The 17,129-nt window shown below is 40.3% G+C and overlaps 1 protein-coding gene across 1 annotated transcript; it reads right to left on the reverse strand.

Moving 5' to 3' along the window:
* On the reverse strand, positions 1-3,178 carry LOC145219297 (scavenger receptor cysteine-rich domain-containing protein DMBT1-like). Its single transcript, XM_080086678.1, has 6 exons — positions 3,161-3,178; positions 2,849-3,016; positions 2,431-2,584; positions 2,082-2,130; positions 1,321-1,486; positions 1-222 (listed from the first exon to the last, which is right to left on the reverse strand). The coding sequence occupies exons 1-6, from the start codon at positions 3,176-3,178 to the stop codon at positions 1-3; spliced, it is 777 nt and encodes a 258-aa protein (XP_079942804.1).
* Between the last annotated feature and the right edge of the window lie 13,951 nt (positions 3,179-17,129).

Genomic DNA, 17,129 nt, shown 5'->3' on the forward strand with positions numbered 1-17,129 from the left:
TCAAGCATCATTCAAATGACGGGACACTTGACTGGATAACCAATGGGTTTTTTCGGTGTCCTTGCTGTTTTTATTAAACTGTTCATCAATGACAATTGATTTAGTGACAATGCAAATAAAAATTTGACTTGACTTGACTTGAACGTCGCGTCGGATCACGGCAGGGGATGGAGCCAGGAATCTCCAGATCAGAAAAGACACCGACACCATTTCGTTTTCATGCTGTTTATAAATCAACAAATTTTTTTTTAAATGGTAGCAATAAAGTTTATAGCAACACAATAGATCAAAATATATTGTAATTACCAGGGCTAGTTTTTGGTGCACTAAAATCGTGAGAAAGTTGCACCTAATTTTAACAAAAGTTGCAGTGAAAAATACCAGTCAATCAACACTGCACTATAAAAACAAGTGTCCTTACTGACAACTAGCACTCTAGCCTCATTCAATCAGTCTCGGAAGCATTACTGCGCAACAATCTCTCTTCAGTCTTCACTCACGCACGAGAAATAAAAAGGCGAACAGAGAGAGTAACAGCTCCCATACTATACTATCACTGCTCTCATACTGTACTATTACTGCGCCCCTAAAAGCTGACTGGTACATTTTAATTGGGCTAAGATTCAAAGTTCAAAATACTACTTGTAGTGAAAATGACTACCGGGCCGCAGGTTGGGCATCCATGCCGTAGACTGTCGTCTTAACAGATATCAAGGTTATTGCTTCTTACTTGCAAAAAAACAAAGGCACTTTAATAAACACACAGTTTAACTAACTAAGCTATCTCAACAAAACTTGACCTCGAAAGACTAGACACAACCTGTTTTCGTTTGTGCGGGCTTGGCCAAAAGCCAAGTCATACTTCCACTTCTAATTTATTTCGGGCACTGTCGTGCTTGGCTGGGGTTGTTGAACTTCTAGCATGCAAGCCAACTGTTGCGTCATAGATAACATTGAGATGCAGCTAGTCCATCACATAGCACAAATCACTCCTTTACATTTTGCACAATACTTGATAAAAGTTGCATGAAAATTAGAAAGAAGTTGCAAAAAAATGCATAAATTCATACTATACATAAATTTTTCATACTACATAAATTCTGAGTAATTAGGAAGTTGCCGGAAGCTGTACAAAAAATTGCAAAAGTTAAAATTTAACCTAGTAAATACTGTCGACGAAATAAGTATGTTTTGATACATGGTAATGTCTGTCTGTGTAATTTTACCAAAAAATGCATCTAAATGCCAAATAAAATGTTTGGTAGCAGTGGCTCGTTAATGAAAACTGAAAAAAATGGTAACAAATCTGTAGCATTTTACCTTATAGAGGCCTTCGCATTGGTCAATGTCAAACACGAACACCGGATCTGAACCCGTGACCTTGCAGCTGTCATTGAGTTCAGAAAGAGGAGTTTCCCTGTCCAATGCGATGTAAAGTGTGTCACCGAGTTCGTAGTCTAATGTGTTTTGTTGATCAGCTGTTAATCTGTGAATATTGACTTTAGAAAGTTTTCCTAAACAATGTGAGTTCAATAGATGTAGCGTGAACGACCCAATTGCTCAATACCGATCGCCAAGTCGGAAACAGCTGCGCAACCGTTAAATAGTATGGAGCGCAAATCAATAGGGGTGCAATTGGTGGACTATAATTAAACGCGCTGCAGCTACATCCTATTATAGCGCGGTGTGTCAATAGATTTAATATAAATGCGTTTTGTTTACTGCGCAACATAAAGAATTCAAATTACCTATTTGAAACATTTTTCTCCATTTTTATAATTTACCTACAGTGCCTACATTCTTTTTACAAATTATGTTAATTTTGAGCACAATTTTTAGTGCAATACGTTTAGCAAAAAGCCCCCATTACAAAAAAGTAAACAATAAAGTTGGACCGGTTAATGTTTTTGCAAAAAAGTTAAATACCTTAGTTTTATACTTGTAACGTCGAATAGATGCAAACAGATACCGTAACTAAAATGTTCCAAACATGAAAAAGTTCTGATAACCATTAAATTGTTACAGATCTGTTAAGGTTGATTTAATGTTACCACAAACAAACTAAACAAAGACAAACTTACGTGATAGTTAAACCTTCGGTCCGGCACATAGTCATCGATTGTTGCATTCCTACAAAAACTCTTAGTTTACTAATAAAGTTCATACTTGAGCACCAACGTAACAGCGCTTTGCTGCAGTTGTATAGATTCTATTTAGGTTCAGCACATAACATCATGCATCTGGTTCCTAATAAACATATTGTCGTTACACATGAAAAAGGAACTAGTGGATTTTATTTGACATTGGTCTTTAATACGTCAATTTGCCGCATATTATTACATAACTAATTTTAAATCCCCTTAGGTAAATAGGATTTAAAGTTAATTTTCATAAACATTTTCATAAGCAAAAAAATAGAATTTCATTTACCTGCTTCAAGGTTAACTGTCGCACTAAATCCCATCCTTTGCTCGGCTCCATCGCTGACAAAAACAAGAGTAAGACTTCTTGTTGTAACTGAATGATTTAATCCCCCAGCATGCAATCCAGTCAGTCGTTGCACATTACCTTCATCGTCCTTGAACTGAAAATCATGTCTTGTTTGCACTAAGGTGAATACAAGTAAGGAAGTGTATGCTGGTTGACGTAAGCTCAGGCTTTTTGAGTTTTATGTTTTGAACAAAACGGGCTTGATTCGAATCTGACTTTAAACTTCCCAATCTGCGGCCAAAATTCAGACTTGTTAAAAAAATTGGGTTTGGCCCATTGCTATGTTCTTCAGGAGGATTTAAGCGAAAAAAACAAACAATAATTATTGTAAATTATAATAAATATTTTAATGACTTACGTATAGAAAGTCAATATCACCCTCGGTGTAATAAAAGGAAAACTGAAAGACCAAGGACGTGTTTCTTTCCAGTTGAAATTTCCAAACACAACCAGAGTAACTTGGGTAGTTACTCGGAAAGTTTGGAGACTGTAAATTATAAACCGGGCCAGTAGCATCTTCCCCGCACTGTTCAGCTAAACAAAATGCGTCTGTGTTATATTAGTTTAGCTGCAAGCAGTATAGATGGTGACAAAACCTTTGTTCTCAAGCGGTTGCTTGGAAATTATTGATTAATTTTCATTTTTCCCATTTATCCCTGGGTGGACAAACTAATTTATGTGTTTTCATTGCTAAATATTTGTAAATTAAACTCTTCCCGAAAAACGTATAAATCAGACTTACCGCCATGTATATTAAAATTCACAATTTCCGTTGTGAGGTTTGTGACACAAGATATATAGGCAGAAGAGCTTTCAACAATAACCGGAAAAGATAAGCCCCCACCTTCCAACGTTCCAGCCAATGTACCTTGGTCGTCGGCTCCCTCGTAAACCTACATAAAACAAAATTAGATTAACGTCCAAAATTTACACTTTCGGCCTTCGGGTAATGAAATCAGAGTAGTAAACGCACCTGAGCCCGACGAAAACCCGAAAATTAATTTTACCAATGCAAAATTACAACCATCAGAGCGAACCCTTCCCGAGCAAAAATCAGAAATAAATAAATTATAAGTTGGTATAAAAACATTAAAATTTGGTATAGGTAAAAAGATTCTATGCATAAATTTTTAATAAGAAATGTTTGGTTTTTAAACCTGCGTTATAAAGGTTACTCGAGGGAGCAATCAATGTAAGTATAAGGCAGCCAGGCATTGCTGAACACGGAGGTTAAACAAGAAACATACAAACAAATTGCATATACCTTAAAAAAAGCTCATAGGTGTTCATTTTACCTTACAATAGTTGTCTGCGGCAAGCTCCCCTGTCCGAAAATATACAATCAATCTTGTCGAACCTGCATTGTGGTTAAATTGTCGCGTCTACGAAGAACATACAGTATGAATGGGTAAAGACAGCTGACTATCGGTTGTGACTCCATGCCCACACTGTGCGTTGGAAACTAAACGTTGCATTCATTAGAACAAAGCAAGCAAGCACTTCAGTAGAACCCTGACATCGGTGAAGTGCTACATAGCGAGTTTGGTGTAGCTGCAGCGCGTTTGCTTATTATCAACAATTTGTGCCTTTACTTTCCCGTGGTTTGTGACGTCACAACGATGCGTCGCTATTTTCAGGTTTGGGAACTAAGTGGTTCTCTGATACAGCAACATAGTTTATGCAGAGATTGAATAGCTTTGTTTCAATTTTAATTTCGCTATTGATAACCTATCGGGGCTTTTCTTCCAAGAACCGAAAAGAATTTCTACTGATTTTTATTTAAACTAAGATAATATGCGCACTTGTTTTGTTTGATAAATTGGAGTAAAACAACAACAACTATAACTACATGTTCAAGCACAAAAAATTAAACAACCAAGTCTATGATTTTTGTAGATTTTGTGTGCCGTCACTCAGACAAGTTCGTTTCGAATTGCTATGTTTTGTTGCGTTTGATGCGTGCAAAAAATTACTCACCGCGATGTAATACACTCATGCAGCAGAAGGAAAACGCGAACTTTAACAGACGAACTGACATTGTTTAGGTTTTTGCACACAAAAAATTCTAATACCATCAACTATACCTGTTAATATATAACACAAATTCATTTCTAAAAATAATAATTTGCCAATTTAACTTGCAACTATACACATTTGCACATGTCCTATAGCAGGGTTTTCAAACGTTTTAGCAAAATCGCCCCCTTTCTGAGACACTAGATCAAAAATGCTACACTATGAGAATGTTAGTTTGTATAAAAGTTTTCTTGAGCAGATGTGGACAATTAGATCACTCTGCAAAACGAAAACTTCAGTTAACAGCTAAAATCTAATTTAATTTCAACTGCAACACCCAAGGTCCATTTCACGCAATTCTAACGTGTCTGGGAATTTTTGTTTAATTTTTACAGAATCCTATACATTCAACTTCAGATTAGACTAGATTTACCAAATGGAATGATACAAATACTTCGCAGTTTGGAAAGCGCTTGTCGCCATAGGAGGCTTATAGGAAGTGTAAAAGCGAAACAAGTATGGGGGAAAGCCCCTTACCGTGATATTTTAAAGGTATGGCCTGTTACCATACATAGCCTTAAAAGTGTCCTCTGTGGCAATATAATGCCCAACCTTGCTCTCGAGATCACTAAATACAAATGTTACGGAATTATTTTGGTAACCTCAAAATTTAGAGAAAGTTGTTTGGGTGCGAGATCTTTAACGCTAAACCTTCCCAACTGTCCCGATTGTATTCTAACACTCGAGGCTACCTCCCTAATTCGTAAAACGGTCCAAGACCCTGCAGTAACGGCTTATCGCTAAAACCAATTGTTACAACGGTGACTTTACAACTGGCAAAAAACAATATATATTGTAAAAAAAAGTAAAAGTACAAAAAAAGATATTAAAGTGAAAAAGGGTGAAAATAGAACACAAGAAGACAACAGCGGAAAAACAAGTAGTGAAAAGAATAACGTGAACATAAATACGGCTAAACAAAACTAACAAACATTATGAAATAAACAACTAGTATATTAATGGGTAAATAAAGTTGCAGTGAAAAGCAAGTGCAATAATTAAATATTGAATAAGGGTATGTCAAACTAAATAACAAAGTGAAACACACATATACTCATAGATAATAAAGTTACCGTGAAAAGTGCAATAATGAAATAGTAAATAAGGATATGCCAAACAAAGTGAACACAGTGAATAGAATAAATCAAGTGAACACCGGTTCACGTTAAACTCCCCCGCCTGCATTAGTCCTACTCCCGGAGGACGCTTTCTTTAACTCTGGTAGAATTCCGTCTGTTTACGCATTCTCTTTGGTCTAGTTTCCAACACGTCGCTCATAATCCGCGGACAAACCCGACCGTTTGGAGCCGCGTTTTCCTGAATCGTCTTCGGTGCTCGGAACCATCACCTGGACAACAACAGTTGGTAACTGCTTGTCGGAACCACGTGCTTGTTCACGTGAAGCTACATCTTCTTCGTGACGCTTCCCAACAATTTCGTCTCCATCGTTGTTCTCATCAAAATTGGCCGATGTTTTCTTCAAGCGATTGAAGTGCACTACTTGGGTTTTGCCGGTTTGATCAACAATCTTGTAGTTGACAGGTCCTTGCTTCTCTACTATCTGAAAAGGACCTTTATAGGGCAGGTGAAACTTTCTACATTCGTCCGGCGCCACAACCGGGTTTTCCAACAAGACTGAATCGTTAACATTAAGGGTGTCACTGCTTTGCTTACTGTTATATTGCTTCTCTATTTGCTTGCGCTGACACTGGAGCGTCTCGCGTGCCACTTCCCTGGCAAGTGCCAGCTGATCTCGGAGTCCTTCCAGATGGACCAATGGCGACTGCTGGTCATGCGGCGAAGGCTCATGTATCAGGTCAGCGGGTAGACGCAAAGGAGATCCTGTAAGCAAGTAGTGGGGAGCGAAGCCTGTGCTTTCGTGCCGACTGGAATTGTATGACAAGGCCTCATCCCAGTGCTTTCCATCATGTTGAACATAATTTCGTAGCATGTTTAAAATTGTTCGGTTATCCCTTTCTACTCCGCCATTTGCCGAAGGCCGGTACGGGGTAGTTCGGGTTTTCTTGCAACCCATCGGGCGGGTTAGTTCCTGAAACAGTGCGCTTTCGAAATTACCGCCCTGATCAGAATGGACTACCTCGGGGACCCCGTGGACGGTAAACCAGCGATGAAACAGCAAATTGGCTGTTTCTGTCGCTGTTTGGTGACGCATGGGCCAAGCCCGGACGTACTTTGTGAACAAATCGCACGCGACAAGGACATAATGGTAACCAGTCCTCGTCAACGGAAAAGGGACCATCACGTCTATCTCAATCCGTTCTAAAGGCCGAGTCTCTTGAGAAGGGACTAAAGATGCGCGTAGTTTTGTACTTGGCTTCTTATTTGATGCACATTCGGCACAACGGCGACAAACCTGCTCGACATTGTGGCGCCATTTTGCCCAATAAAATCTTTCTGACACTTTACTAAGTGTTTTCGCAATGCCAAGATGGCCGCCTCCATGAGATTGAACGTGTAACGCAGCTAGAACAGTAGGGCGCATAGCAAAGGGAACCAACATACGCTCTGTTCTGCCGTCGAGTCTAACCGAGTCCTCATCTCGGAGGTACAATATGCCGTTCCGACTAAACACACTTCCGAAAAGCGACCAATAATGTCGAATCGTTGGAGACATTCGTTTCACGGTTTTAAACTTGGGCCGGACACCACGATGCAACCAACTAGCAACTACCCTCAGGTCGGTATCAGCCCCTTGAGCTTCTCTAATTTCGTCGAAGCTACAGCCAAGAATAACGCGAAAATTCACATTACACACTTCCGACGCACCTCCCGCCTGCCGCACGGGATATGGAAAGTCCGGGTCACTTTCGGGCTCAAGTCTACTTAGAGCGTCTGCGTTCCCATGTTTTACTCCCGGTCTATGAACCAACTCAAAGTTGTTTTCGGCTAGGTGCTCGACCCAACGCGCGCATTGGCCGTAGAGCTCTCTAGATTTCCATAGCCATCGCAAAGAAGCGTGATCTGTGCGCAGAATAAAACTGTTACCCAGTAAATAACAGAGGTATAGTTTCGTAGCAAAGATCACAGCCAACAATTCCTTGCGGGTGGTCGAATAATGCCGTTCAGCTTTACTCAGGCTCCTACTACCATACGCGATCACATGCTCTTTGCCTTCGATCTCTTGGTTTGGAAAGCAACATATTGCATAGTCAGAAGCATCAGTGTCTAATATAAAGGATCGCCTGAAGTCTGGGTACTGTAGGATTGGTGCGTTGGTCATTATATGTTTAAGCATAGAGAAAGCACGTTGGCAACTCTCGTCCCAGTCAAAGTTCTTCCCCTTTTCAGTAATCCGGTGTAGCGGGGATGCGATCTGCGCATAATTTTCGACAAATTTGCGATAATAGGATGTCAATCCCACGAATTGTCGAACGTGCTTAACAGTTGTGGGAATAGGCCAATTTGCAACAGCGCGAACTTTTTCGGGGTCGCACAGGATACCCGCCTTGGAAACAACATGGCCGAGAAAATTAACTTCGCTCTTGAAAAGGCAACACTTTGAAGGCTTCAAAGTTAACCCTGCGGACTCCAATCGTCTTAAGACCAAATCTACGCGGGCTAGATGTTCTTCAAATGTGCGCGCATTTTTAATATTATTACGTCGTCCAGGTACGCAAGAACTCCGCTCCATTCAACCCCATTAAGGACGATAGGCATTAACCTTTGAAAGCTGGCAGCTGCATTGCATAAACCCATCGGCATTACATTAAACTCGAATAGACCCATGTGGCTAGCGAATGCTGTCTTTTCGCGAGATTTTGGGTCCATAGGAATTTGCCAATAACCTGATTTAAGGTCGAACGTGGAGAAATAAACGGAACCGGCCATCTCGTCTAAACTATCGTCTATACGCGGTATGGGATAACTGTTCTTTTTGGTGACGGCGTTAAGGTCACGATAATCGATACAAAATCCACCTAACTTTTTCTTCACAAGAACAATTGAACTGGACCAGGGAGACGTAGACGGACGGACTAAACCTTGTTTGCGCATTTCATCGATGATCTCTTTAACTTTGTGCTTGTGACGTTGCGGCATCCTCCTAGGAGCTTGGCGCACTGGTCGAGCATCTCCTGTGTCAATAAAATGCTGCGTAATACTAGTTTTGCCAAGATCAGTTGCGGATGTAGAAAAGGCGCGCGTATGTGCCGACAGAACTTCAAGCACTTTGCGCATTTGGTCTGCAGTCAATTCATCACTCATATTTACGCCGGAGACTATATTTCGCCAATGTTCATCAACCTGGCCGTCCTCTGCTTTGTGTGTGACGCTGGAAACTTGCTCAGGTTCGAAAGTCTGCAAACAGTCGTTACAACTACATTTAGCAACATTGGCACCTAATAATACACGAAATGCGGGGTTGTAACATTGTACGTGGCCAAAAGCTGCCACTCGGTACAGGCATGCGACTTTGAGCCCAGCAGGCAACTCGACGTCGTCGTCACTTAAATTGGCAAGTCGTATGGGTACAGTTAGCCCGGCAGTAGTGGTTACAGCGGTGGCAGTAAGAACTCCAAATCGTGCAGTAATATCTAGGTTTCGTTCAACCACAGCAGTAAATGAAGACAATGACTCACCGTTACGATCGGGGGAGAACTCTCCCATCACTTGCATCTCCGTTGATGCATGGACTCGGGTCAGTTCCGCTAGAAAGACTTCCTTTTCTTCAGGAATAAAGGACTGGTTCAGCAACGGCACTCTTGCTTTCCCGGCGGTCATAAGTGCGGTCTTGTAGCAAAGAGAGCAGTTATACTTTTTCAGGAAGTCTAGGCCTATGATGCACTCATGCGCGGAGTGGTTGCATACATAGAATCGGTGGCTCACAGTTAGTCCACCAACTTTAATGTTTACATTAGCTATCCCAAGAGAATTCAACTGCGTGCCGTTTGCAGCAACCAGGCCAAAATTAGTTGGACACGACTCTAGGTTCATATTACCAACGTTAGAAAGTTTTCGCCGCAAGTGTTCGGATAACAAAGATACAGTTGCCCCCGTGTCTACTAAAGCACATACCGGCACGTTTTCGGTCACAATCTCAATAAACCGCGGTAACACTTGCTTTCGGTGGACGGTCGGAGGGTCAGGGAGTTGTTTGGTAGTCGTCATGGCTTTTGTGGGGGCCAGTCTAGAGGTTGCTCTGAGCACAGAAGAATAATTAAGGTTTTGTTTATCAACGGGTTGCATAGGAACGCGTGAACAGCGCGTCGTTTTTTTACCACGGTGACACTGGTGTTGGAGATGACCGGACTCTCCACAATTAAAACACCTCCGCTGGTTAAAGGGTCGGGAAGGGCGCACATCGGAACGATGTTGAGCCAACGCCAGCGACCGAACCTGTTGCTGCAGATTCTCGCACTTGGCTTGCAAACTCGCAACAGTGCTTGTTAAATGTTCTGTGTTTTTGTGTAAACCCTGCTTCAGTTCATTCAGGGTAGTAATTACAGTATTGTCAAAATCGCGTTTGTCCTCTACAGACGTAGTGACTGTTGCGACAATTGCCGTGGGTTGTTCGTTTAAACCAGGGGCGGGCAACTTCTCCAGTCGGCGGGCCTGATATGGGAAAATGAAGTACTTGGCGGGCCGGATTCCTGAATCGATACATTAATCGCGTATTTATCCAGTGATTTAAAACGGATTTTTGACCACCTAAACCAAATACATTCAAGAACATCACAAATACAATACAGTCCAAACAATCTAACTGATATAACATAAAATTATTCACCACAGCAAATTTAATGCATACACCACAGACTTAGATACTGGTGAAACACTTACTAGGCTATACGTGTGGAAACAAAGGAAACCGTGAAAGCAGGCCACACACATGGTTGGCAGTTATGTCGTAACAATGGACGTAAGGTGCAATTGTAACATAATGATGTAATATTCGCATTGACGTCACGAGTAAGAGCGGACGTGACTTGTAAGTTTTCCCATTACGTGATTTATATACCTCAAGTGTTTGATTGCGTGAGACCGCAGAGGTACATTCCATATAATTGCTAATTGATGTTTTGAACACAGGATGGAAACGTTCTGTACCTCCAGGCCAATAACAGATCCCATGTGCGTAGTTTAATGACGTTGTTTTGATATGTGTTTATATACCGTGTCTTGCAACTTCGGTTGGCCACAGGGGCACAAGGGCTTCGCCCTACCCTTGCCATTATTCTATTCGATTCGACTTCGGTTGGGCGTATGAATCACATTACGTCAAGCCACGTTTAAACTGCATTACCGTTGTTGTCAACCGCACAAACTAAACCAACGAAAGCTTCGTGCTTGCAAACCAACCAAAGCTTCGGATTTTTGGAACTTCAAACGTCAGAACCCTGCCCAATATTTCCTACAATTTGGTGACCTCGACAGCGATAGCTTCCAGCAGCAAAATAACGACTAAGAAGAAGACGAAATACATCAAAGAAGAACAACTGTGACCCGTCAAGCAACAATCAAGCAAGCGGTACAATTTAACCCCGCAACCATCAAGCATCGCTTAGACTACGACGAGTCGACGAACAAGCACTAAGCCTTGCCAAGTGCTAGAAGGTTACTATCAATCAATCCATCCATCCACAAGAATTCAAGAGCACGAGCTTTCAATTTCTTGACGAATCAATCGAGCTCGAGCCACTGAGGAGGACACTATCCATTCGCGTACGTTCGGAGACGGATTCGGTTTGGAGGTCGCACTAATTCGCGTGAGGATATCACACATCATTCGTGGTACGGATATCGGAAACACGAACTGTCTATATTATAACTGGATTACGGAACAAATGGAATAAGCAAAGACGACATCAAGCTACGTCATGAATCACTACTTCAACGATGACGCTTCTTTAAATCTTACCAGTTAAGTTTTACCTTTTGTTTTTGTTATGTCATTAAGTTCTTTGCCTACCCCATTCTCGGGATATGTTATACTAACACCTTTGTTTGTCTCTTTATTTGTAATGTGCTAGTTTAAAAGCTACTTGTTGTGAAACACACACTTAATTTGAACTATTAATTTCGAAACTAAGCTTTTTATTATCGCTTTTGCTTGTCTCGATATCCATTAGCTTCGTGGAGACTCGACTTTTCGAGTTGAGACACTTTATTCTCTAGTATGCCACCTAGGAAAAGTTAGCTCTTGGTAGCGATTGTGACTGATCAACACAATTTTTACTTTTCGTGGTTCTGAGAAATACGTTAGCTTCTCGCGCGTACCTGCTTTACACCAGTCCTTATTGTCTGCAAGCAACATGCTCTATTTTTGACGGGATGAGCTTTTCCCCGCACTTATATTCTCCCATGACACTTCACAAGGTTGCTATACCTTTACTGGCTAGATGGCGTCCCAATTGGAAACATGATGCATTAGACACTAGACCAGATATCTTTACTAGGCCATAGCTGCCTCAGATGTTGCTTACCGAAGCATATTGCGTGAATAACTTTGACCACGTAGAGTAAAAGCGATTCTTATTTAGTGATGTTTTGTTATTTGTAATTGCATCTAAATTTTGCTCTAGCACAAAGCAAACTGTTTATGTACGTGTACTGCTGTTTATTTTATTGTTACAGAAATGTGAATTCATACAACTACTTGTGGCACAATGAAGGAGGACATTTGAATTTCCCATACCACTGCTGAGCCCGATTCTCGAATTTTCGGATAACTGTCGACAACCGAGCTCGAGAGACGCGCAAGCGTTATGACAAATTGTACTGTTAACGCGTATCAGTTTTGGTGTGGTTAATTAAATGTTTTTCTTTCGTATCGTCACAATTGTTTTCACATGTTTTTTCGCAATTCTTTCTTGTGAATGTTTCTTGTAAAACACTTTTTGGAGGAAGACTAATGTAACATAATGATGTAATATTCGCATTGACGTCACGAGTAAGAGCGGACGTGACTTGTAAGTTTTCCCATTACGTGATTTATATACCTCAAGTGTTTGATTGCGTGAGACCGCAGAGGTACATTCCATATAATTGCTAATTGATGTTTTGAACACAGGATGGAAACGTTCTGTACCTCCAGGCCAATAACAGATCCCATGTGCGTAGTTTAATGACGTTGTTTTGATATGTGTTTATATACCGTGTCTTGCAACTTCGGTTGGCCACAGGGGCACAAGGGCTTCGCCCTACCCTTGCCATTATTCTATTCGATTCGACTTCGGTTGGGCGTATGAATCACATTACGTCAAGCCACGTTTAAACTGCATTACCGTTGTTGTCAACCGCACAAACTAAACCAACGAAAGCTTCGTGCTTGCAAACCAACCAAAGCTTCGGATTTTTGGAACTTCAAACGTCAGAACCAAACGTATTTCCTACACAATGGTAACAACGGCGGGAAAGTTTTTTGCTATTGGGGAGCGTTAATGTCCGTTACAACCATAATTTGACGCATTAAGCAAGTAGTGGGGGATTGCGGCAGACTGTGGCCGCGGGCCACATTATCATGTAAGACCTGGAACTGTCTGCGGGCCGCTCAAAATCCCGTCGCGGGCCGGATCCGGCCCGCGGGCCGTATGTTGCCCGCCCCTGGTTTAAACCAACTCGGAAGCGGCCCAAAAGTCACGCTTATGGTTTAATCAATTCGAAATATTAGCGGCAAGGTTTTGATCTAACAGTCCAGACAACAACACAGTGTACATTACTTTTCTCTTGATGTTTTCTTCCTTTTCCTCGGGGTACGCTTTGTCTCCCAGCTCCTTGATTGCACGCACAAATTCTCGGGGCGTTTCGCGAGGCATCTCCCGACGTGTAATCAATCGATGGCGCAGTTTATGCAAGTAAGCGCCGCCGGTACTGTTCTTTAGAGCTCGCTCGATAATAACTGAGTAATCCAGCTTGTATACGGAACGGTCCTTGCCTTGTATTCTCCAGCGGAGCTCGTCATCAATAGTAGACAGGACACTAGGTTTACCTCGCCACTGTAACTTAACTGGGCTAATAATACCATTTATTATGCGAACATAAAACAACTCAGATAGTAATCGGTTGTGCAGCTTCGACCTCCGCCTTTAGTACGTTTTCGTATCCTATGTGGTTTAGGAAATTGCCAGTTTAAGAAATTACGTTCACAGAGGAATCCCTGCCGTGCAGAACGGTGGAACAAAGTGACGCATTCATGTTTATTACACAATGCCTGTCGACGACGTATGTCTCTGCTACTTTTCATTTGTGTTATTACTTGTGCGGTTTTTCAACGGGACTCTTTGTTTACTTTGAATAGACTAGAGCAGCTTTCGTGTTCGAAACTAAGGTGTTATAGAGACCACACAACAAGTGAAATATCTATTTTTCACACCATAGCGACCCAACAGAAACCACAGGTATAAAAACGAAACATTAACCCGTAAAATAACGTTTGTTTACACAACACGCCAGATGACGATTTACATCGCAATAAGCGTTAACGAAAATCTTGTTGCAACAAATTGAACTTTTTTCATTGGAAGTAACTGATCAAAGTCTTATTAGTGCACAGTTTTAATATGGTCCTTGTGTTGTCCGGGACGTTATAATCTGTAAGTAAATAACAACATAAAATTGGCCCTACATTTGGCAGGCTTTGGAAAGACGTAATCTCAAAACTCACTGCCAAGCCATAAGAAAAGCATCAAGCAATTTTCGATTCAGCGATATGTTGCGTTATAGTTGACAGGGTTTAAACAACTAAAATAATTTTTTTGGTTGAATTATGACAAGGTTCAACATTTGCTGTTCTGTGTGGACATTTTTCTGAAGTTTTCAACTATTTGCAAGATTCAAGTTCGGGAAATGTTTATTTCCAGGCTAAAATCAGTGTTGACAGTGCTGTAAAAACAAATTAATTTCGCTAAAAAGCATCTTCAGTGTCTTATTCAAATAGAATATATTTGCAATAAATTTGAAATGCCTTAAATCTGCAGTGTTTTTTCTAGAGTATGTATCATAATGTGTTTTATCAATGGAATTTGTCTTTATTGTGTGTCGTTATGTGACTTTTCAAACTCCCACTTGCGGTGAAGCATTTTTACCAAACATCACATCGATAAGTTTTTTCTTTGGTGTGTGTCACCATGTGCCTTTTCAAATTTCCACCTTGCTTGAAGCATTTTTCACAAACACAACATCGATGAGGTTTTTCTTTGGTGTGCGTCAACATGTGCATTTTCAAGTGATCACGTCGGTTAAATCTTTTTTCACAAACACCACATTGATGCGGTTTTTCTTTGGTGTGTGTCAACATGTGTGTTTTCAAATGACCAACTTGGCTAAAGCATTTTTCACAAACATCACATCGATGCGGTTTTTCCTTGGTGTGTGTCAACATGTGTGTTTTCACATTTCCACTTGTGTTAAATCTTTTTTCACAAACACCACATCGATGCGGTTTTTCTTTGGTGTGTGTCAACATGTGTATTTTTAGGTTTCCACCTTGGTTAAATCTTTTTTCACAAATATCACATCGATAAGGTTTTCGATTGCTGTGAGTCAACATGTGCGTTTTTAAAACTTCAACCCGACTGAATCTTTTTTCACAAACTTCACATCGATAAGGTTTCTCTTTGGTGTGTGTCAACATGTGTCTTTTCAAATTTCCACTTTCGCTGAAGCGTTTTTCGCAAACAATGCAGTGATGAGGTTTTTCTTTGGTGTGTGTCAACATGTGCCTTTTCAAACTTCCAACTTGCTTGAAGCATTTTTCACAAACATAACATCGATGAGGTTTTTCTTTGCTGTGCGTCAACATGTGCATTTTCAAGTGATCAAATTTCCACTTATTTCAAATATTTTGCACAAACATCACATTTATATAGTTTTTGTTTAGTGTGACACAATCATACAATAAGAATACTACGTGAAAGAAAGTTACAACTTGCAACCTCAGTTCCGTAATACTTTTCAATTAACTTATGTGTGTAACTACAATCCTAATACTCGAGTATTGTTTAAACCAGTGGTTCTTAACCTTTTTGGTGTGGTTTCCCATGAAAGTTAATCACCAAGTTCGAATTTCCCCCTCTGTTATTTTTATAATCATGTTTTGTGCCCTACATTAACAAAAACATTCTTTAATCGTGATAATTTTGTGAAGCGATTTGGTCACGATCTTAATTGGTCACGACACTGCAATCTTATTTAGTTTAAATAGTGATTTCGTGACATGTGATTGCATCAGTCATTTTTGGCATCACAATCAACAGATCAAATGCATTTATTCGCGAACAATAACACAGTCATTGATACTTTTAGTAATGTATGTGACGTAACAAACGATTTTTGAATTTTTATGCGCCTTGTTAAACTAGGTGAAGTTAATCTTATGTGTTGTTGCGGAAAATAGTGTATTAAATTAACTTTCAACGGTTAATTTCAACTCACGGGCCCGAGTTTGGTGACTTCTGACTACCATAATTTTCATCCAAAAACATTAAATTTCCCACTGGTGGGAGATTTCCCACCGGTTAAGAACCACCGGTTTAAACCTAACCGATGTCAAATGGCTTCGCAATGCGGACAGCTGTGCATCAATTTCCTTTTCCAGCGTCTCCGATTACAAGCATCATTTATATCGGTCACAAACTGGGCCAAACAAATGATCGGACATATTTCTGTGGCACTGTTGAAATAGCCAAATCGTTCATACAGTATTAAATCAATTTAACCTACAATGGTAACCGAGCAAATGTAATTATTTTCGCTGAAACATGTTTTATATTCAAAAGTTCTGATCTGTGCTTAAAGCGGTCGATGTCACATATGCAATACATTTGTTCTATTCAAGACAAGTCATTGTTTCCTTAAGAGAAATGGGTCTTGAACTTTTTCAAACCCTCGAAATTACAACAGATGTGCAATAAATCAAAACTAATATACACGCAACAGTTAAATTGATTTAGCTTGTTGTAAAAGTAAACTGAAGTGATCCTGTGTTCAAAACAAACGTATAGATGCATCAAGCCAACAAATATTACATATCAGTGTTTCCAAGTATCAACACTTAAGTCCAATGACATTAGAACCAGGTGTAATAATAATTCCACGTCGCTTGTTTGATTCAAACTGCAATTATGTAACGCCCTTAAAGGCATTTTTACTTTTCCGAATCTAACCCAACATAACAGACCAGTGGTAAAATGATTGAAACGGTGTGTTCTAAACATAACAGACAAAGAATTTGTCCTCTAAAATCTAACTATTAACACGCTAGCTTTCTCTCGCTACTGCAAACCTTAACTGAGCTACAAAGTCCACTTGCTGCGCGTAAACGAAGTATTTTATACATTAACGGGTAATGCAGCTGCGACATAGGGCTTTACCACGTTCTCGTATTACAGGAAGCAATTCGACGCATGGCCAGATTAGCTAGCTTCCATGAATTTAGAAACTAAGTGAACAGGCAACTGTTGGGATTTTAAAATTGATTTCATAAACAATTAAACCATTAAGATTGATACGCAAACATTTAACATAGTTTAATCCCACTACTACACACCAAATGACGATTTACAATGCGTTATTTTGTTTAGCGATATTGATATTAAAAAATACAA

The sequence above is a fragment of the Phallusia mammillata genome, chromosome 3 (assembly GCF_965637545.1).
Source record: "Phallusia mammillata chromosome 3, kaPhaMamm4.hap1.1, whole genome shotgun sequence".
Taxonomy (NCBI): Eukaryota; Metazoa; Chordata; class Ascidiacea; order Phlebobranchia; family Ascidiidae; genus Phallusia; species Phallusia mammillata.